Source organism: Schistocerca serialis, chromosome 8 (genome assembly GCF_023864345.2).
Source record: "Schistocerca serialis cubense isolate TAMUIC-IGC-003099 chromosome 8, iqSchSeri2.2, whole genome shotgun sequence".
Lineage (NCBI taxonomy): Eukaryota > Metazoa > Arthropoda > Insecta > Orthoptera > Acrididae > Schistocerca > Schistocerca serialis.
In genome coordinates, this window is record NC_064645.1 from 242,703,475 (window position 1) to 242,725,457 (window position 21,983).

Below are 21,983 nucleotides of genomic sequence, written 5' to 3' on the forward strand. Positions count from 1 at the left end.
ATTAATTTCTGCAGTCGCCCATGCCCTCCACTACAGAGTACACATCATACATGGGTCACTCAACTGCACTGTGACAGGTCATTCACAACTCTCTAATGGGCTCAGCCTGTAAATATGACGGTAAATATGCGTCTTATTATTACATACGACTCTGTGTTGTGCTTCTCAGCATCTCTAGCCATGCACATTTGTGTATTTTTAATTTGTGTTATCTTTTCTAAGTTGGTATGCTCAAGAAATTGTTTAGACGCACTTTGTATTTCTGCTGCGTTATAGTCACTTTAGACGATACAATACGTCACTATCCCGTTTCTTGTTTCCATCATTATCATTATCGATTTTTTTTGTTGCAGGAGTGATAGCTACCAAAGCGCTGCACTAACCTTCTGCCAGCTACCATGATCGACCGAAGGTGAGTAGTGAACTTAACGGCGTAATTCAGTTTCAATTAATGATGTCTTCGGCCTAATTTTTTTCCCTATTACTTTACAGTACATTCTTTCAACTTTACAAATCAGCTAGTGTGTTACATATTTGACTTCTAAGCAGGTGAGAGAGAAAAAGTTTAGAGAAGGTTTGAAATTATGTGTAATTTGTGGGGAGTCGCTAAGTGTTCTCATTATCAAATGCTGAATGACTATAGCATTGGTAATTTATGCTTCATTTCAGATAGAAGTTTTTTTTTTTTCAAGTTTCTCAGTGTTTATGGCCGAATCAGGCTTCCTCAGTCTCCAGCTTCTGCGGAACATTGCCTCAACAATAACCACAAATACGTAATAGATGCACAAGTCTTACAGACAGAGGAAAAGGTGGCAAAACTCAACCAATTAGAAATTTTATAAATTAAAAGACAGATGTGTACATCCACACACCTATTATTAAACGAGAAAACCCAATTCAATTATTCACCTCTTTCAGATGAGATCACAACTCAAGGATAGAAGCAAAACTTTGGACCTAAGTCCATCAGTAGACAAAAAGTTCTTGGACGATGCATAACTTTGGTTTCGTCAAGTTAATGTAATTGCTGAATTTGTAATTCCATATGTAATTTGTTAAAAAAATGGTTATTGATGTAAGTTTTTATGAAGCTATAGATCTATACCTTAAGAAGTTGAGGCGACTATCTTTGCCTTATCATCATGCTTATCTGTGCATTACCACCTTTGGGAATAAGTAACATACCTGAAAATGCGTTTATAACCCGAAACATAGGTCGTGCAGTAACATAACAGTAAAATTAGTGACAAAAGGCAAAAAACAGTGTTTCTTTAGTTGATGTTTCATTTGTTTATCTGCAATAAACTGAGATTAAGTCGTTGTGAGACGTGCACCTTATTTCACCCCAAATTCATGCCTCCACATTCACTAAACTTCTCGGTGATTCCATTTTGGATTAATGCGTCAAATCCGTTGGTCGGTCCCTGGACAGTGACGTAGCCCACATTTTGAACTGTAACCGTGCATCAGGATGCACTGTGAACAGTGTTCTTCTTGCTTTGTTTAACTTTTATTCGTGCTGATGCGCGTGGAGGCTCACGAGCCGATCTCTGATAGAAGCAACAGTGGTTAACTTGACCGTCAGTCATTTACTTTTTCGACAGTAAGCAGCAAAAAGAGCAGCGTGAACATTCACTACCATTTTACATCTGCAAATAGTACCCTACTAAATCGCAAGATACAGATTCTCTTACACAGCTTATACGCTGTTAAATTACTGGAGGTAAATATCACGTTCAATTTTTTTTTTTTTAATGTAAGACCTTTTCTTTCCTCCATCCCTGTGTAATCCCAGCTGATGCTACATCTCTAATGATATCTATATCAATGGGCCGCTAAACTCCAGCCTTCTTACATTCTGCGTGAGATGGCTATCGAGCCGAGCCACGTTCACTAGTACAGGGCCCCATTTCTCGACGCTCTGGAAGCACGCAGAATTATCTCGGCATGTGCTGCAGCGCGCAAGGTCGGGGACAACCTGTCCCTAATTACGCAGGCCTTTCGTGCAGTAGTCTCGTTCCTGCCGGTTTCGCTGCCAAAGCCGGTGGACGAGTTCCTCTCGTTCCTAGCAGCCCCACCCACCCCGTGCTGCCTGCCGTCAGAGGAGGCCCCGGTGTATGCATATCTGGCGCGCACATCTGCGGACACGGCTCCCCGCCCAAGTGCTTGTAGACCTTATCGCGGTCCACAAGCACGCGCACCTAGCAGGATCTCGACACTGTTTAACCTGCGACTCCTCTCTCTGGGAAACAGGGCCGTAAACAAACAGGGGGAGGGGCGCATCTCTCGACTACACACCGTTCTGCGGAAACTCTTTCCACGACACGGCTGTGGCGCTCTCTGGCGAAGCACAATAAAAGCTTTCCGCAACAGTTCCATTACTGCAGCATTCGAACCAGAAGCGAGCTGTTATCTTCATTAGATAACCACCATCGTACCTTAGCAAAAGATCTGGCAGAGAAACCGAGAAAATTCTTGTCCTATGTAAAATCTTTAAGAGGTTGGAACTAAAACGAAATCCGAAGTTTTAAATTTCACGTACAAGAAATCGTTCATGCGGTAGAATCGTAGAAACATACTGTCTTTGGACCATCCCATATGGACGAAGTAGAAATAAGCATTCGTGGTGCAGGAAAACAAGTGAAAGAGTTTAAAAAACAATAAGTCACCAGGTCCGGATGGAATCCCAGTTCGGTTTATCAAAGAGTACTCTACAGTATTCGCCCCTTACCTAACTTGCATTGATCGCGAATCTCTCGCCCAGCGAGGAGTCCCAAGCGACTGGAAAAATAGCGCAGTCGACTCCTGTGTACAAGAAGGACGCGCAAAATTACAGACCGGTATCCCTAACATCGGTCTGCTGCAGAAAACTTGAACACATTCTCAGTTCGAATACAATAAATATTCTTCAGACCGACAATCTTATGTCCAGAATCAGTATGGTTTTAGAAAACATTCCTCATGCGAAACTAAGCTTGCCCTTTTCTCAGCCGGCCGCAGTGGTCGAACGGTTCTAGGCGCTTCAGTCTGGAACCGCGCGACCGCTACGGTCGCAGGTTCGAATCCTGCCTCGGGCATTGATGTGTGTGCTGTCCTTAGGTTAGTTAGGTTTAAGTAGTTCTAAGTTCTAGGGGACTGATGACCTCAGATGGTAGGTCCTATAGTGCTCAGAGCCATTTGAACCCTTTTCTCACATGATATACTGTGAAATATGGATGAAGGGGAACAGGCAGATTCCATATTTCTAGATTTCCTGAAAGGGTTTGACACGGAGCCCCATTGCAGGCTGTTAAAGAAGGCATGACCATATGGAATAGTTTAACAGATTTGTCATTGGCTCGAAGACTTCTTAAGTGAAAGAACTCAGTATGTTGTCCTCTACAGCCAGTGTTCATCAAAGTTAGGGTTATCGTCAGGAGTGCCCCAGGGAAGTGTATAAGTTAATGATTTGGCGGAAAAGGTGGGCAGCAAGCCGCTATTGTTTAATAATGATGCTGTGGTGTTCGGGAAGGGGTCCAATTTGATTGTCTGTAGGAGAATAAGAACAAGATGACTTAGACAAAATTTCTAGTCGGTTTGATGAATGACAGAAAACTCTAAATGTAGATAAATGTAAGTTAATGCTGAGGAGTAGGAAAAACAAACCTATTAATTTTCGGATGCGGCATTAGTAGTGTCCTGGTCGACACAGTTATGTCGTTTACATATCTGAGCGTAACGTTGCAAAGCGATGTGCAGTGGAACGAGCACGTGACGTTAGTGGTAGGGAAGACTAATGGTTTATGGCGCATACAGATCCTGTGCGCTAATGCACTTTTAAAGCAGTCTAGGTAAGGGCTGTCAGCCTCGTTACTTTGGTTCACGTACATGACAAAACTTCTCGCTATTCCAAAGTCAATGACTGAAGCCCAATAGTCATACAAACTATTGCGGACTGTGCGCTGAATTGAAACTTCCTGAGAGACTAAAACCGTGTGCTGGGGCCGGACTCGAAATTGGGACGACTGCCTTTCGTTGGCAAGCGCTCTACAGACTGAGCTATCGGAGCGCTACTCGCTGTCATCGGTCATCCTCTACATCTACATCTACATCTACATCCATACTCCGCAAGCCACCTGACGGTGTGTGGCGGAGGGTACCTTGAGTACCTCTATCGGTTCTCCCTTCTATTCCATTCTCGTATTGTTCGTGGAAAGAAGGATTGTCGGTATGCCTCTGCGTGGGCTCTAATCTCTCTGATTTTATCCTCATGGTCTCTTCGCGAGATATACGTAGGAGGGAGCAATATACTGCTTGACTCTTCGGTGAAGGTATGTTCTCGAAACTTTGACAAAAGCCCGTACCGAGCTACTGAGCGTCTCTCCTGCAGAGTCTTCCACTGGAGTTTATCTATCATCTCCGTAACGCTTTCGCGATTACTAAATGATCCTGTAACGAAGCGCGCTGCTCTCCGTTGGATCTTTTCTATCTCTTATATCAACCCTATCTGGTACGGATCCCACACTGCTGAGCAGTATTCAAGCAGTGGGCGAACAAGCGTATTGTAACCTACTTCCTTTGTTTTCGGGTTGCATTTCCTTAGGATTCTTCCAATGAATCTCAGTCTGGCATCTGCTTTACCGACGATCAACATTATATGATCATTCCATTTTAAATCACTCCTAATGCGTACTCCCAGATAATTTATGGTATTAACTGCTTCCAGTTGCTGACCTGCTATTTTGTAGCTAAATGATAAAGGATCTATCTTTCTGTGTATTCGCAGCACATTACACTTGTCTACATTGAGATTCAATTGCCATTCCCTGCACCATGCGTCAATTCGCTGCAGATCCTCCTGCATTTCAGTACAATTTTCCATTGTTACAACCTCTCGATACACCACAGCATCATCCGCAAAAAGCCTCAGTGAACTTCCGATGTCATCCACAAGGTCATTTATGTATATTGTGAATAGCAACGGTCCTATTACACTCCCCTGCGGCACACCTGAAATCACTCTTACTTCGGAAGACTTCTCTCCATTGAGAATGACATGCTGCGTCCTGTTATCTAGGAACTCCTCAATCCAATCACACAATTGGTCTGATAGTCCATATGCTCTTACTTTGTTCATTAAACGACTGCTGGGAACTGTATCGAACGCCTTGCGGAAGTCAAGAAACACGGCATCTACCTGTGAACCCGTATCTATGGCCCTCTGAGTCTCGTGGACGAATAGCGCGAGCTGGGTTTCACATGACCGTCTTTTTCGAAACCCATGCTGATTCCTACAGAGTAGATTTCTAGTCTCCAGAAAAGTCATTATACTCGAACACAATACGTGTTCCAAAATTCTACAACTGATCGACGTTAGAGATATAGGTCTATAGTTCTGCTCGACGTCCCTTCTTGAAAACGGGGATGACCTGTGCCCTTTTCCAATCCTTTGGAACGCTACGCTCTTCTAGAGACCTACGGTACACCGCTGCAAGAAGGGGGGCAAGTTCCTTCGCGTACTCTGTGTAAAATTGAACTGGTATCCCATCAGGTCCAGAGGCCTTTCCTCTTTTGAGCTATTTTAATTGTTTCTCTATCCCTCTGTCGTCTATTTCGATATCTACCATTTTGTCATCTGTGCGACAATCTAGAAAAGGAACTACAGTGCAATCTTCCTCTGTGAAACAACTTTGGAAAAAGACATTTAGTATTTCGGCCTTTAGTCTGTCATCCTCTGTTTCAGTACCATTTTGGTCACAGAGTGTCTGTACATTTTGTTTTGATCCACCTACCGCTTTGACATAAGACCAAAATTTCTTAGGATTTTCTGCCAAGTCAGTACATAGAACTTTACTTTCGAATTCATTGAACGCCTCTCCCATAGCCCTCCTCACACTACATTTCGCTTCGCGTAATTTTTGTTTGTCTGCAAGGCTTTGGCTATGTTTATGTTTGCTGTGAAGTTCCCTTTGCTTCCGCAGCAGTTTTCTAACTCGGTTGTTGTACCACGGTGGCTCTTTTCCATCTCTTACGATCTTGCTTGGCACATACTCATCTAACGCATTATGTACGACGGTTTTGAACTTTGTCCACTGATCCTCAACACTATCTGTACTTGAGACAAAACTTTTGTGTTGAGCCAACAGGTAATCTGAAATCTGCTTTTTGTCACTTTTTCTAAACAGAAAAATCTTCTTACCCTTTTTAATATTCCTATTTACGGCTGAAATCATCGATGCCGTAACCGCTTTATGATCGCTGATTCCCTGTTCTTCGTTAACTTTTTCAAATAGTTCGGGTCTGTTTGTCACCAGAAGGTCTAATATGTTATCGCCACGAGTCGGTTCTCTGTTTAACTGCTCAAGGTAGTTTTCAGATAAAGCACTTAAAAAAATTTCACTGGATTCTTTGTCCCTGCCACCCGTTATGAACGTCTGAGTCTCCCAGTCTATATCCTGCAAATTAAAATCTCCACCCAGAACTATAACATGGTGGGGAAATCTACTCGAAATATTTTCCAAATTATCCTTCAGGTGCTCAGCCACAACAGCTGCTGAGCCAGGGGGCCTATAGAGACATCCAACTACCATGTCTAAGCCTGCTTTAACCGTGACCTTCACCCAAATCATTTCACATTTCGAATCTCCGTCAATTTCCTTCGATACTATTGCACAGTCCCGACGTGGTCCCATGTGATTTTTCTGTTTATAAAACTTGGAGAACACATTCGAGGTCTTCATTTTTATAGTAATGAAGTGGTGCTAGCAGAGATGAGGTTGTGGCTCCGTCGCCAAGGTGACGCTATCAACAAACTGGTCTCTCGTTAGGGGAAATGCGATCGTCACCAGCGTGAGTACGTTGAGAAATAAATGTGTAGACATGAAGAAAGGATAATGATACGGAATGTTACTAACGTTTGTTTTAACTAAAAAGCTTTAAGTGTTTTCACACAGATATGTAGCCATTAGTAAAGGTTGTTTACAAAAATCTCAAAGTTCTTGACAAATTTATTTTAAATTTTTACAGGACATTCAGTCATTCATATGGACACAGAGTATACGAGGTGTGACAATAAAGTAATGAGACTCATTTTCCTCGAGAGATGTGGCAACCCTGCAGGCTTGCATAGGCACAATATCTTTGAACTTGGTCTATAAGCTGCTTCTAGTCCAAGCGGCACATCGATGCAATTGCTCACAAGGGGACCTCCCCATCGCACCCCCCTCAGATTTAGTTATAAGTTGGCAAAGTGGATACCCTTGAAAAGCTGAACACAGATCAATCGAGAAAACAGGAAGAAGTTGTGTGGAACTATGAAAAAATAGCAAAATATACAAACTGAGTAGTCCATGTGTAAGATAGGCAACATCAAGGATAACGTGAGCTCAGGAGCGTCGTGGTCCCGTGGTTGGCGTGAGCAGCTGCGGAACAAGAGGTCCTTGGTTCAAATCTTCTCTCGAGTGAATAGTTTATTTTTTTTTTCAGACAATTATTATCTGTCCGTCCGTCCGTCCGTCCGATGCGAGGTAACTGCGCCGCAGCATGAGGATGCTACACCTAAACAAACATCGAAACGCACGACGTCAGTCGACAACAGCGCACGGAAGAGAGAGTATTCCTGCTAACGAGGCTCCCTGGCTGGCAGTTGACTGTTCGCTACTTTGGACGGGAGTGCATTAAATACGTGAGATGTATTCCGTGGGCAATATGATTTCAGCAAATACACCTCGCGACTTCAATAACAAGGTCAATGAATATTTTCCGAACTGTCAGCTGCGGTGCGGTCGCAAAACATACACACTAAACTTATTACAGTGAACAGAGACGTCAATGAATTAAGGAAGAAGAATTTTCACACGAGGGAAGACTTGAACCAAGGACCCATCGCTCCGCAGTTGCTCACGCTAACCACGGGACCACGGCACTCTTAAGCTCATGTTATCCTTTATGTTGCCTATCTTGCACATGGATTACTCAGTTTGTATATTTTGCTTATTTTTTTCATAGTTCCACACAACTTCTTCCTGTTTTCTCGAAAAATCTGTGTTCAGTTTTTCAAGGTCTATCCACTGTGCCAACTTATAACTAAATCTGAGGGGGGGGGGTGCGATGGGGAGGTTCCCTTGTCAGTCGTGAGTAGTGCTTCAATGAGTTAACACGTGTTTGTGTCTCTCGTTACGGAAGTGGTTCAAATGGCTCTGAGCACTATGGGACTTAACATCTTAGGTCATCAGTCCCCTAGAACTTAGAACTACTTAAACCTAACTAACCTAAGGACATCACACACATCCATGCCCGAGGCAGGATTCGAACCTGCGACCGTAGCAGTCCCGCGGTTCCGCACTGCAGCGCCTAGAACCGCATGGCCACCGCGGCCGGCCCGTTACGGAAATGGAACCGCATAATATTGCGCAAAGGTATGCCATTTCTTTTTGCGTTAAATTGGGTGAAAAAGCGACGACAACTAACGGTAAGCTTCAGAAGGCTTTTGGAGAGGAGGTTATGTCAAGAGCTCAAGTTTTTCGTTGACATAAAATGTTTAGTGAAGGCGGAACGAATGTTGAAGATGAAAATCGCAGTGAACGACCATCAACCTCACGGACGAATGTCAGCTTGGCCAGGGTGCTTGAACTCGTTCGATGTGGTCGAAGATTATCCGTGAAAATGATTGCAGAAGAACTGAATATCAATCGAGAAACGGTTCATCTAATGATAACTGAAGATCTTGGTATGAGAAAGATTTGTGCAAAAAATGTCCCCAAAAATCTCACACCACAACAGCGAGAAACACGGAAAATGTGGCAGCCGATCTGTTAGAGAAAACGGAAATCAACTCAGAATTGTTGAGCCATGTTATCACTGATGATGAAAGTTGGTTTTTTCAGTACGATCCTGAGACAAAACGCCAAAGTTCGCAATGGGGTCAAAGGAATCACCCAGAAAAAAAAGCTCACATGTCAAAGTCAAAAGTGAAATGCATGCTTGTGTGCATCTTTGATTCCAAGGGAATTGTTCATAAAGAGTGGGTGCCTCCTCGACAAACAGTTAACCAATATTACTACAAAGAAATTTTAGAAAGATTTCGTAAAAGAGTTCTTCGTGTCCGTGCCAACATTGCTAATAATTGGATTCTGCATCACGATAATGCGCCATCCTATACTGGTCTGTCAGTACAGCAGTTTGTAACCTCAAAACAAATTTCAGTACTACCACAGAAACCTTATTCACCAGATATCGCTCCGTGCGATTTCCAAGAGTCAAAACGGCGGTCAAGGGACATTATTTTCAAACTACACAAGAAGTCCAGAAAGCTGTGACAAGGGTCTTGGAAGATGTTACAGAAGATGAGTTCCAGAAATGTTACCATCGATGGCAGAAGCGCTGGAAAAAGTGTGTGCAATCAGAAGGGAACTACATTGAAGGAGACAACACTAAACTTGACTAAAACGGTAAGCAACATTTTTTTTCACATCAGTCTCATTACTTGATTGTCGCAGCTCGTACATTGTTTTAAACAACGACGTACACGTTTTCTGTTAAAACCGAAGAAGGGAATGCTGCTCTTTGCTTTGCTGTGAGAATGTGTGGTTTTGTTTTCTCTCCCGGAATCAGTTTTAACTTCGATAGTAGGGCATTTAAATCACTAGGAAAAGTATCCGCTTTATATATTCTTTCTCATTGTACAGAAACAGACTGAAAAGCTCGTAAGGATGCTGCAGGGCAAGTTGTGCAGAGAAATAATTGTCACGCCGTTTCGATACATTACGCCGTTTCCGAGTTAATTAGCGATGAAGTTAGCGAATCAGGCCGTTGCGAGCGAACTAAAGCAGCGCGCCACAGACGGTGTCGCTAAACGTAGTCTTCGTTTCTTTTCCTAAAACCGAACAAGAGAGCGAAACGAAAACTGGACGTGGGAGAGTAGCAAGGATCGAACCCGAGTCGAAGGCTGAGCAGTCTCGTGCACTATCATCTACGCTGTTGAGAACAGCTGACACTCATTGTGTCTGACAGAGCGAAACGAAAACTGGACGTGGGAGGGTAGCAAGGATCGAACCCTAGTCGAAGGCTGAGCAGTCTCGTGCACTATCATCTACGCTGTTGAGAACAGCGGACACTCGTGTCTGACAGGTTTCCGCGCGCAACGGCCCGACTGGCTAGCTTCAGTGCTAATTAACTCGGAAACGGCGCAACGTATCGAAATTTTTTCTTATTAATTATTTCTCAGTTTAACCTACCCTGCAACATCTTTACAAGCTTCTCAGACTGTTTCTGACCACCCTGTCAATACAACAATATGCTGTTTTGTTTTCTTTCTTGCAGTTGTCCGTCACAGAAAACCGCAAAATTATACACTACTGGCCATTAAAATTGCTACACCAAGAAGAAATGCAGATGATAAACGGGTATTAATTGGATAAATATATTATACTAGAACTGACATGTGATTACATTTTCACGCATTTTGGGTGCATAGATCCTGAGAAATCTGTACCCAGAACAACCACCTCTGGCCGTAATAACGGCCTTGATACGCCTGGGCATTGAGTAAACAGAGCTTGGGTGGCGTGTACAGGTACAGCTGCCCATGCAGCTTCAACACGATACCACAGTTCATCAAGAGCAGTGACTGGCGTATTGTGACGAGCCAGTTGCTCGGCCACCACTGACCAGACGTTTTCAATTGGTTAGAGATCTGGAAAATGTGCAGGCCAGGGCAGCAGAGAACATTTTCTATATCCAGAAAGGCCCGTACAGGACCTGCAACATGCGTTCGTGCATTATCCTGCTGAAATGTAGGATTTCTCAGGGATCGAATGAAGGGTAGATCCACTGGTCGTAACACATCTGAAATGTAACGTCCACTGTTCAAAGTGCCGTCAATGCGAACAAGAGGTGACCGAGACGCGTAACCAATGGCACCCCATACCATCACGCTGGGTGATACGCCAGTATGGCGATGGCGAATACACGCTTCCGATGTGCGCTCACCGCGATGTCGCCAAACACGGATGCTACCATCATGATACCGTAAACAGATCCTGGATTCATCCGAAAAAATGACGTTTTGCCATTCGTGCAGCCAGGTTCGTCGTTGAGTACACCATCGCAAGCGCTCCTGTCTGAGATGCAGCGTCAAGGATAACCGCAGCCATGGTCTCTGAGCTGATAGTCCATGCTGCTGCAAACGTCGTCGAACTGTTCGTGCAGATGGTTGTTGTCTTGCAAACGTCCCCATCTGTTGACTTAGGGATCGAGACGTGGCTGCACGATCCGTTACAACCATGCGGATAAGATGCCTGTCATCTCGACTGTTAGTGATACGAGGCCGTTGGGATCCAGCACGGCGTTGCATATTACCCTCCTGAACCCACCGATTCCATGTTCTGCTAACAGTCATTGGATCTCGACCAACGCGAGCAGCAATGTCGCGAAACGATAAACCGCAATCGCGATAGGCTACAATCCGACCTTTATCAAAGTCGGAAACGTGATGGTACGCATTCCTCACCCTTACACGAGGCATCAGAACAACCTTTCACCAGCCACGCCGGTCAACTGCCGTTTGTGTATGAGATATCGGTTGGAAACTTTCCTCATGTCAGCACGTCGTAGGTGTCACCACCGTCGTCAACCTTGTGTGAATGGTCTGGAAAGCTAATCATTTGCATATCACAGCATCTTCTTCCTGTCGATTAAATTTCGCGTCTGTAGCACGTCATCTTCGTGGTGCAGCAATTTTAATGGCCAGTAGTGTATTTATGGCTTATCAGTTTATGATTAGAAAATTACTAGGGAATCTGAATTTGCCGTAGCAATAATCAAGGCTGAAGATCATAGACAGGGGAAGAAGGAGATGGACAGAGAGAGGGGGCGGAGAAGATTTGACAGTGGAGGGGGGGGGGGGGGGGGTAGGGCGAGGGGCAAGAGAGAGAGAAAGGAGAGTGTCGGGGAGGTAGTGATTTAGCAATTGTGAATCATTGCTGGGTTCGCTAGTAAAACATAATTTATTACTGCGACGCCAGACAATTCGTCCGGCCATAGATACATATCGCTATCCATGCGTAGCCGGGAAGGGTGGCTGTTGTGGATAAAAATGAGGGAAGAAACAAATGTTGTACACTTTTAGAACGACCCTCATATGTGTATGACTCGATCATTTAGTACTATTCCGCTGCAAAGCTCCAACAGACAAGAAGCGAGAACAAAACACGTCGAGAAGCAAGGAGAGGCCCTTGTTTCCAGGCCTGGTGCAATTATCTGCACTGAAAAATCAGATGGAGTAGTAGCAGGCGTGTTGAACTAGTGTAGAGACGGAGAGGAGATTGCCGGCGCTATTTCGAGGCGGCTGAAACGAGCTGCTCTGGAGAGTGTGTAAGAGATAACAGCCTCCTCGGGGCGAGAATATAGCCAGGGGCGCCGTGCTGGCAGCAGCCACGTGCTCCATTTTGGCAAAAACAACCACCAGGCGCAGGCGATGCCTCCTCAGCAGCACTACGGCATTTACGAAGCACGCGGAAGAAATAAACCGCCGGCGTTACGACCCCACTTCATAAACAGTTTCCCGGCCTGTCGCCGACTGTTTGAGCGCCTTATGAATAAATGGTTGCAACAGTGTTTACCCTGTACGTTAACGGCCGAAAAGAGCTCTTTGTGAGCGTTTCGGAATTTCTCCTTCTCGTGGAAAGGAATTCCTCGTTAGCTGGTTTAGCTTTATTGACTCGAGGTGAGGAAGGAAGGGAATTTAGACGGAAAGAAAAACGGAGTGCACTCTAGTGAATGGATGGTTTCAGGCTAGGCGTACGGTGTGACATTACTCCATTAGTATGAGGTAATAATGAAGCACGCAGAATTGCCCCTGCATAGACCGTTTGTTTTAGGGCTGTCTAGCAGTTTCAAAGCTATATCCCTTTTTAAGTAAACTTGATACATGCACTTTTTGCCGATTTGTATGAGATAGCACGTGAATGTCCAATTGGATTATTTCATTTGTTCTATAAAGTCGCCCTAAGATTAAGCAATCTAGCATCTAGTCACAGTAGCAAGAATATACAGGGTGAGTCAGAAGGAAAGCAATATTTAATTTGCAGATTCTAAAACTAACAACAAAAAATTTTGGTCGTACATAAAATCTATGAATGCTACAAATAACTCAATACCTATGGATGTGTGTGATGTCCTTAGGTTAGTTAGTTTTAAGTACTTCTTCTAGGGGACTGACGACCTCAGAAGTTAAGTCCCATAGTGCTCAGAGCCATTTGAAGCTTTTTTTTTTTTTTTTTTTTTTTTTTTGGGCAGTACGGGTAATGTAACTGATGATGATAAACAGAAGGCCGAAATTCCAAACCTAGCTTTCAAAAACTCGTTTACGGTAGAGGACTACAGCACCATTGCCCCTTTCATTTACCAAACAAACTCAAAGATGGCTGACATAGTGCTTAGTGTATCTGGGATAATAAAACAGTTAAGATCCTTAGACGTCAGGAAGGCATCTGGCCCAGACGGTATCCCCGTAAGATTTTATGTTGACTATGCTACAAATATAGCACCATTCTTATCCGTCATCTATCAGAGATCATTGGAACGGCGGAAAGTTCCACGGGACTGGAAGAAGGCCCAGGTCATAGCAATCTATAAAAACGGGAGAAAATCGGATGCACATAATTACCGGCCAATTTTGTTGTAGAATCATGGAACATATTTTGCGTTCAGACATAACGACCTTTCTAGACTCCGAGAAGCTCTTCTGCAGAAACAGGCACGGTTTAAGGAAACAGCGGTCATGCGATACACATCTGGCCCTCTTTGTGCATGAAATACAACAGGCTCTAGATACCGGCTCCCAGGTTGATGCCATATTTCTCGACTTCAAAAGGCGTTCGACTTAGTTCCGCACTGTCGTTTGCTCCAAAAAGTGCGGGCTTGTGGCCTATCCGATGACATATGCGGTTGGATAGATAGTTTTCTAACAGACAGGGAACTATGTCGTCCTGAACGGAGTGACTTCAACAGAAACAGGCGTAACTTCAGGTGTGCCTCAGGGCTGTGTAATGGGTCCGATGCTTTTAAGATTTATATCAACGATATGATTGATGGTTTTGACAGAGGCATTAGACTGTTTGCCGATGATGCTATAGTCTACAGGAAAGTAGTACCACGCGAAAGTTGTGAACACATCAATGAGGATTTCCAAAAAATAAATGCGTGGTGTAGTGACTGGCAGTTATCTCTCAATATTAGTAAATGTAACTTACTGCGTATAACAAGGCGAAAGTCCCCATTAATGTACGAGTACAAAATAAATGCCCATTCTTTGGAAGCGGTTTATTGGTAGAATCCTGAACCGATGCAGTGCTTCGACAAAGGAAATAGCTCACAATACGTTAGTTCGTCCAGTCTTGGAGTATTATTCGTCTGTATGGGACCCTTACCGGTTGGGTCTGATTCAAGAGATTGAGAAGGTTCGAAGAAGAACGGTAAGATTCGTGCATTTAGCCATCGCGAGAGCATTACAAATCTCATAGAATGTATGAAGTGGGACACACTTGCAGATAGACGTCGCGCTAAGCGGAAGGGGCTGCTCACTAAATTCCGAAATCCGATCTTCGCCAAAGATGTAGAGCATATATTATTACCACCAACTTTAAAATCGCGCAACGATCACCGTTCAAAGATAAAGGAAATTAGAGCTCGTAGTGAGGCGTTCAGACAGTCCTTTTTCCCTCGCGCGATCCGTGAATGGAACAGACGGGGGGAAATATGACTTTGGCGCGAATTGAGCCCTCCGCCACACACCGCTTGGTGGCTAGCGGAATATATATGTAGATGTAGATGTAGAAGGAAAGGTATATGCTTTGAGGGGTGTTAGCATTAGTGATTCTGAACAAATGAACACGTGTCCCGTTCTTAATAGTTTCCGAGAAAACTAATGAAAAGAATGGGGAACAGGACAATTGCAGATGATGGCAAATGAAACATTGCAATCTAGTGTTTTATTTAACTGTGTACATTTCCTCACAAAAGATGTTCAGAAAGTCGACCACCAAGTGCAATGCATCTTGCAGCTCTTTTAGACGGCTGCTGTGTTGCTGATCTGAATTTATTCTGTGTGAGCTCCTTCTGTCTCACCCTGTGCATTTGAGAAAAGCAGTTTCTCGGATGTCGTGTCCTTCTTTCAATACTTACAAGCTACAGTACATCTTCTATACAAAATGCACCAACAAATAATTTGGGGCATTGTTAAATGCTTTTGTCAATATTAAGCAAACGACGCCCCTGTACATCTCGCTAAAATAGAAAGAAGATAATAGCTTAAAGACCTTTCTGCTATTATCAAAGTGCTCTTCCTTTCTCTGTTTACCCTTCGCTACTAAATACAACGCCAGTGATATTACTATCGCAGTTATAACAACTACTAACAGACGTAACGCAGTCCACGAAGGAGGAAAAAAATGCTGGTGAATTTCGTTTGCTTATCTGCCGGAATATGGCCGCCATAAACTAAGCAGTACAGTGCTGTTGGAATTTAGCGAATCATTCATTTACTCATCGAGCTCCTTGGATCTTTCCAAGGAAGAGAGACTTTAGGGATATGCAACAGATCAAGGAATACATTAACGAGAGACGAGCAACTTGTAGAAAGTTATTATATGCACAGTATTAACAGCAAACTTTCGCTAGACCGCTTGATACTGATTGTGCTTAACCCGGCTCTGTTTGGTTATTCAGAAGGATATCCGGAGTTTGAGAAGACGCCTGTGCGAAAAATAAAAGACATACAGAAAAACTGGCCGGGTGCGATGAAGTCTTTGCGCTCTGAGGGTTTCGTACAAACTTAATTATGTGTACAGAAAGTTCATTCACTCTGAGAATCGATAATCTCGACTATTTAGACCTTTTATCGACTTTGGTAGTGGATAGATATCGGCCACGGTAATTCCAAGACTTTTGAGAATGTTTTAATTTCAAGTTTGGATTCAGATAGTAAATGACAAAAACAGTTACTTTCGTGTGTTATAATTACAAATTAACACCCTTCTGATTTTTTACTTTACTTGTACTGCGAAACCTTGCCTCTTACTAAATCTCATGATCGTAGGTCAACGGAAAGAACCCTATAGATCTTGGTGTGTGAGTTTGTGAGTACCAAAATGTTCGAACGTGTGTGAATTCCTAAGGGACCAGACAGCTGAGGTCATCGGTCCCTAGACTTACACACTACTTAAACTAACTTACGCAAAGAACAACACACACACACCCATGTCCGAGGGAGGATTCGAACCTCCGGCGGGAGGGGCCGCGCAATCGATGACATGACGCCTCTAACCGCGCGGCAACTCCGCGCGACAAAAAAATATGTGACATAAATAGCCGTATCTTTTTACCGCATTGACTTACAAGTTTCAATTTTTTACACCGCAAGGCATTGTAGACCTTTGTATGTGACATAAATTTCGGCTCGATACGTCTACCCGTCCTGAGAATAAAGGCTTCAGCAGTCGGACAGACAGACAGAGAAACAGACAACGAAGTGACCCCATAATGGGTCCGCTTTTACCTATTGAAGTACGGAAGCCTAAAAATGAGTATAACTGGACAGAGCATATTTTCTTCTTGTTGTTGTCCTTGCTTTTGCCTTTTCCCGTTTCTTCTACGGGGTTGAGGCAATGTTAGTGGCAGGCTGTTGCCGGATGCCCTACCTCACGTCACCATCCCCCCCCCCCCCCTCACGGCTTCTCCATCGTCCCGGGACGAAATCTGTGTACTCCCATATGTCTACCTCTAGAGCAAATCTCTTGTTTAAGTGTGAGAACTAAATGTTTACGTAGAGATCGTGGGTACAGCCCGGTATTTATACAGGTGAATGTGGAGAATGTAGTGTAACGACGTAAGTTTCTTATAAATGATTTTCTTTCGACATATGACCATGTGTAGACTTCGTCACCTGCGTCAGTTACTACCCATTTCAAAATTATTTATATTCTTTTTAAATTGTCTCAGAATCGTTCTTGAACGAAACTGTAAAACATCATTTGAGTCGTATGCACAGAATTACGTCACTCGGGCCAATTGGTTTGCGTAAACTTTTTTCAATTTTAGATGTCGCTTGTTTTTCCTCAGAAATTATATTGATACACGTTATCTGATTTAATCGATATTAGAACCACATTGAATAAACTTTTTGAGATTCAAAGTCGCGATGAACGCTGTCAAAATTCAATAATCTTGTCAAATATATTATTAATTCATTCACATAATTCTTCATAAATAAATCCTCGGAACACGTATTTCAACTTTAGTAACATCCACTAGTTTATTATCTTCCTACATACAGACGTGAACCTGAGCCTTGACGAGACAAAACTAACATTTTCAATAAGATTAAACTTCCTATGATATCATTGTTGTACAAAACATTATAAATTCTCATTTATTTTATTTTTTAGAAGCACGACGCAACAACTGGGTTTCAGGATCTTCTGTTGCTCTTTGGCTGTCGACCCGCGACGTATAGTGGCCAGCAATTTTCTCTCTGGTCCCGGCAGCGAAGATGCTGTCTCCGTTCGTTGCGCCGCCCTCTCCGTACATGAAACATAAAAAAAATACAAAAACTTTAGACAATTCACAACCATTACAAATATTACAAAAATACATAAACAAAACTAAATTAAACTTATATTCACCTGCAAACTGGGCTGACACTGCTGGATGGGTGACGCTTCAATTTCGTCCCACTACAAGAACCGCCTATAAACAACTTATAGGTTGACCACCTCATCAGCCCTCGTCGTTAATTTGCAAGGCGCATTCGATCCCGGCTAGGCTCGCCTTCCCGTATCTCTTAAGCAGCATTTTAGCGCGCCGGCTATCTGGACGTGTTAGGAGTTGACAAAGCATCTCTCCAACTTTTTAACTCACATTACAGATTCGCCTTATGGGTAGCGTCCGGGACGGGACAGAAGTCAATATCGGCTTAAGAGCTCGATTACGCAATCCCGTGAAGTCGAGAACGGCGCAAGGGAAGCAGCCCGCTTTGGTAATCTGTTTATTCGGTTGCCTATATGCAGGAGCGAGATAAATTGGTGGGACAATATTGATACGATGATTGGTCTAAATGTAATGGCACTCCTGCCCCTGGTGGTGCGCCTTTGTTAAAGTATTACGAATCGAGACTTTCGGAGATACTCTACCCACTGACATGTGTCGTTTTTCTGTGCGTCGTTCCAAACGAAGGGACAGTGTCGCGTAAACCAAAGATTTATATTATTTAATATTGGCTGCATATAATAGCTTTCTACGAGTTGCTCGTCTCTCGTTAATGTATTCCTTGATCTGTTGCATATCCCTAAAGTCTCTCTTCCTTGGAAAGATCCAAGGAGCTCGATGAGTAAATGAATGATTCGCTAAATTCCAACAGCACTGTACTGCTTAGTTTATGGCGGCCATATTCCGGCAGATAAGCAAATGCAGGAGATTGGATTCTTCGCACTTTCCGCTGGTGTAGGACGTAAAGTTGGTGTAATGGAAGACCAAAACTAACTGCGTAAATAAATAAAATGCAAAAGCGATGGTTGCATGTTTTTTAATTTGTATTTCATATTGAACAGACGGAGTCCTCGTATCCATCTACGAGTATAACGAGGATGGACATACCAAGAGTTAACCGACATAGTTCCTTCTGTTACACATATCTGATTATAAAAAACATGAAGCTACAATTAGAGACCTTCGACCTCAGACAGTGATTTACCTGCAGGCGTCCTTCCCGCGTATCTTTCGCATCTTGAAAAGGAAATGGGGGAAAGGGGGGAGGGGGGGTAAGGGGCGGAAGCAGGGACTAATCTCAAATACTTTTTATGTCCACCCTTCTGACTGGAGGTGTGCGGGACTTAGGCCATTCACTTATATAATGAGATGGAACATCTACAGCCGACCTTACGATTTTATTTGTTATGCGGTTACAGGTTTATGTGCTACAGTACAACATCTTCAGGCTTTAACTGACACTGAGGGGTTAACTCCAATCGTATACACGATGCATCAGTGGCCAACATCTGAACTGGCTTTTGCAGACTACCTGTAACAACGATTTTGTGTCTCCAACCGTCGACTACCAATTGCGCTCTTCCCGACATGCCTTTGCAGTTACCACCGAGAAGCTGTCACGAACCACTTCGATCGCCACTCATAGCGTTGTCGATGACGTACGAATAGATTCGCGTCTGCCAGAAAAGTCAATCTTTTATTTAAAGCTGACTACAAAGTGTTCTTATTACATCATGATAGTGCTGAGAGAATCCTCATGCTGTTTTGGACTACATCTGAATGTTAATTTAGTTAGAAATAAATGAAAATAAGAGGTTTGGCGCTCAGACAAGAAGATAATCCCCCCCACTAGCTTTCATTTCAGCTGCCAGTCAGAACGAAAACTGTTTTTGTTGGTGCAGTTTTTCTTGAGTGCTGCATCGTGTGCTGCATCAGCCGTGTTTCCCTCATCCCACCTTGTGACGTCATATGTCTGCCACTACAGCCTCGCCCTAAATCAGACGTAACTGACGGGAAAAACTTCAAGAGCTAATTAATGTACAGTAACGAAATTTCGGGAATACATTTGTCACGGTAGCATATTTAAGTGATTAACGTTGCAAGATCATAGGTTAATGTGAGCGCGAGAAAAGCTATTGCAAATGTCAAATACTGTTACATCATTAACCGGTGTAACCGCCAGAATATTGAATAAAAACAAGCAAATGTGCATGGATTGTGTCGTAGATGTGCAGGACGTCAATCTGTGGAATTTAGGTCCATGCCTGTTGCACTTGGTTGGCCAGTACAGGAAAGGTTAATACTGGATGACGATGGAGTTGTCGTCCTATGGTGTCGCATGTATGCTCGACTGGAGATAGACCTGGTGATCGAGCTGGCCAAGGCGACATGTCGACGCTCTGTAGAGCATGTTGGGCTACAACAGCGGTTTGTGGATGAGCGTTATCCTGTTGGAAAACATCCTCTGGAATGCTGTTCATGAATGGTAGCACAACAGGTCGAATCGTGAGACTGACGTATCAAGTGAAGTCAGGGCGCTTTAGCCACAAGAGTGGTCCTGCTGCCATACGGAATCGTGCCCCACACCATAACTCCAGGTGAAGGTCCAGTGTGCGAAGACCGCAGGCGGGTTAGTTGTAGGTCCTCAACCGGCCTCCTTCTAACAAACACATCCACACTACTGGCACCGAGGCAGAACCAGTTTTCATCAAAAACACAGCGGACCTCCACCTGAACCTCCAACAAACCGTCGCTTGACACCAATGACATCGCAAATGCGGGTAGTTTGGGGTCTTTGGAATGCACGTTACATGGTGTCTGACTCGGAGCTGTCCCTGAAGTAACCAACTTGTAACAGTTCGTTGTGTCACTGTGATGCCAACAAGCTGTCATCAGAAAATACAGCAGACCTCCACTCTGACCTCCAATGAGCTCTCGCTTGACACCACTGACATCACAAATGGGGGTGGTTTCGGCTCAGTGGAGTGCACACTACATGGTGTCTGGCTTGGAGCTGTCCCTGTAGTAACAAATATGAAGGTTGGTGCAAGAAGGAGGCAGCTCTATTTCTTCCAGTTTGTGGCAAATAAAAAAAAAAGTTTTAAAAATTCAGTTTTCACCAAAACGAAAAAGTTGTCAGCCTTGTTTTAGGCTATGGGGTATCTATTTCTACTGACGAGAATACACACAAATACATGCACTCAGGTACATGCAATAGAGTTTTGAATTTTGTAGCTGCCTCCGTTTTGCTCCAAAGTGAGTGAAAAACTCTTTGTAGGACCATTTTCTTCATGTTGTTGTTGTGGTCTTCAGTCCTGAGACTGGTTTGATGCAGCTCTCCATGCTACTCTATCCTGTGCAAGCTTCTTCATCTCCCAGTACCTACTGCAACCTACATCCTTCTGAATCTGCTTAGTGTATTCATCTCTTGGTCTCCCTCTACGATTTTTACCCTCCACGCTGCCCTCCAATGCTAAATTTGTGATCCCTTGATGCCTCAAAACATGTCCTACCAACCGATCCCTTCTTCTAGTCAAGTTGTGCCACAAACTTCTCTTCTCCCCAATCCTATTCAATACCTCCTCATTAGTTACGTGATCTACCCACCTTATCTTCAGCATTCTTCTGTAGCACCACATTTCGAAAGCTTCTATTCTCTTCTTGTCCAAACTAGTTATCGTCCATGTTTCACTTCCATACATGGCTACACTCCATACAAATACTTTCAGAAACGACTTCCTGACACTTAAATCTATACTCGACGTTAACAAATTTCTCTTCTTCAGAAACGATTTCCTTGCCATTGCCAGTCTACATTTTATATCCTCTCTACTTCGACCATCATCAGTTATTTTTCTCCCTAAACAGCAAAACTCCTTTACTACTTTAAGTGTCTCAATTCCTAATTTAATTCCCTCAGCATCACCCGAATTAATTTGACTACATTCCATTACCTTCGTTTTGCTTTTGTTGATGTTCATCTTATATCCTCCTTTCAAGACACTGTCCATTCCGTTCAACTGCTCTTCCAAGTCCTTTGCTGTCTCTGACATAATTACAATGTCATCGGCAAACCTCAAAGTTTTTACTTCTTATCCATGAATTTTAATACCTACTCCAAATTTTTCTTTTGTTTACTTTACTGCTTGCTCAATATATAGATTGAATAACATCGGGGAGAGGCTACAACCCTGTCTCACTCCTTTCCAAACCACTGTTTCCCTTTCATGCCCCTCGACTCTTATAGCTGTCATCTGGTTTCTGTACAAATTGTAAATAGCCTTTCGCTCCCTGTATTTTACCCCTGCCACCTTCAGAATTTGAAAGAGAGTATTCCAGTTAACATTGTCAAAAGCTTTCTCTAAGTCTACAAATGCTAGAAACGTAGGTTTGCCTTTTCTTAATCTTTCTTCTAAGATAAGTCGTAAGGTTAGTATTGCCTCACGTGTTCCAACATTTCT

At 43.4% G+C, this 21,983-nt stretch overlaps 1 protein-coding gene across 1 annotated transcript in view; it reads left to right on the top strand.

Annotated features, from left to right (window-relative positions):
• LOC126416274 (tubulointerstitial nephritis antigen-like) overlaps window positions 1-21,983 on the top strand; it is a 544,598-nt gene that overhangs the window by 360,644 nt on the left and 161,971 nt on the right. The window contains exon 3 of the mRNA XM_050083911.1: window positions 354-412. Within this exon, the coding sequence (XP_049939868.1) occupies window positions 399-412 (14 nt within the window). The 5' untranslated portion in view covers window positions 354-398. The remainder of the gene's footprint in view (window positions 1-353; window positions 413-21,983) is intronic.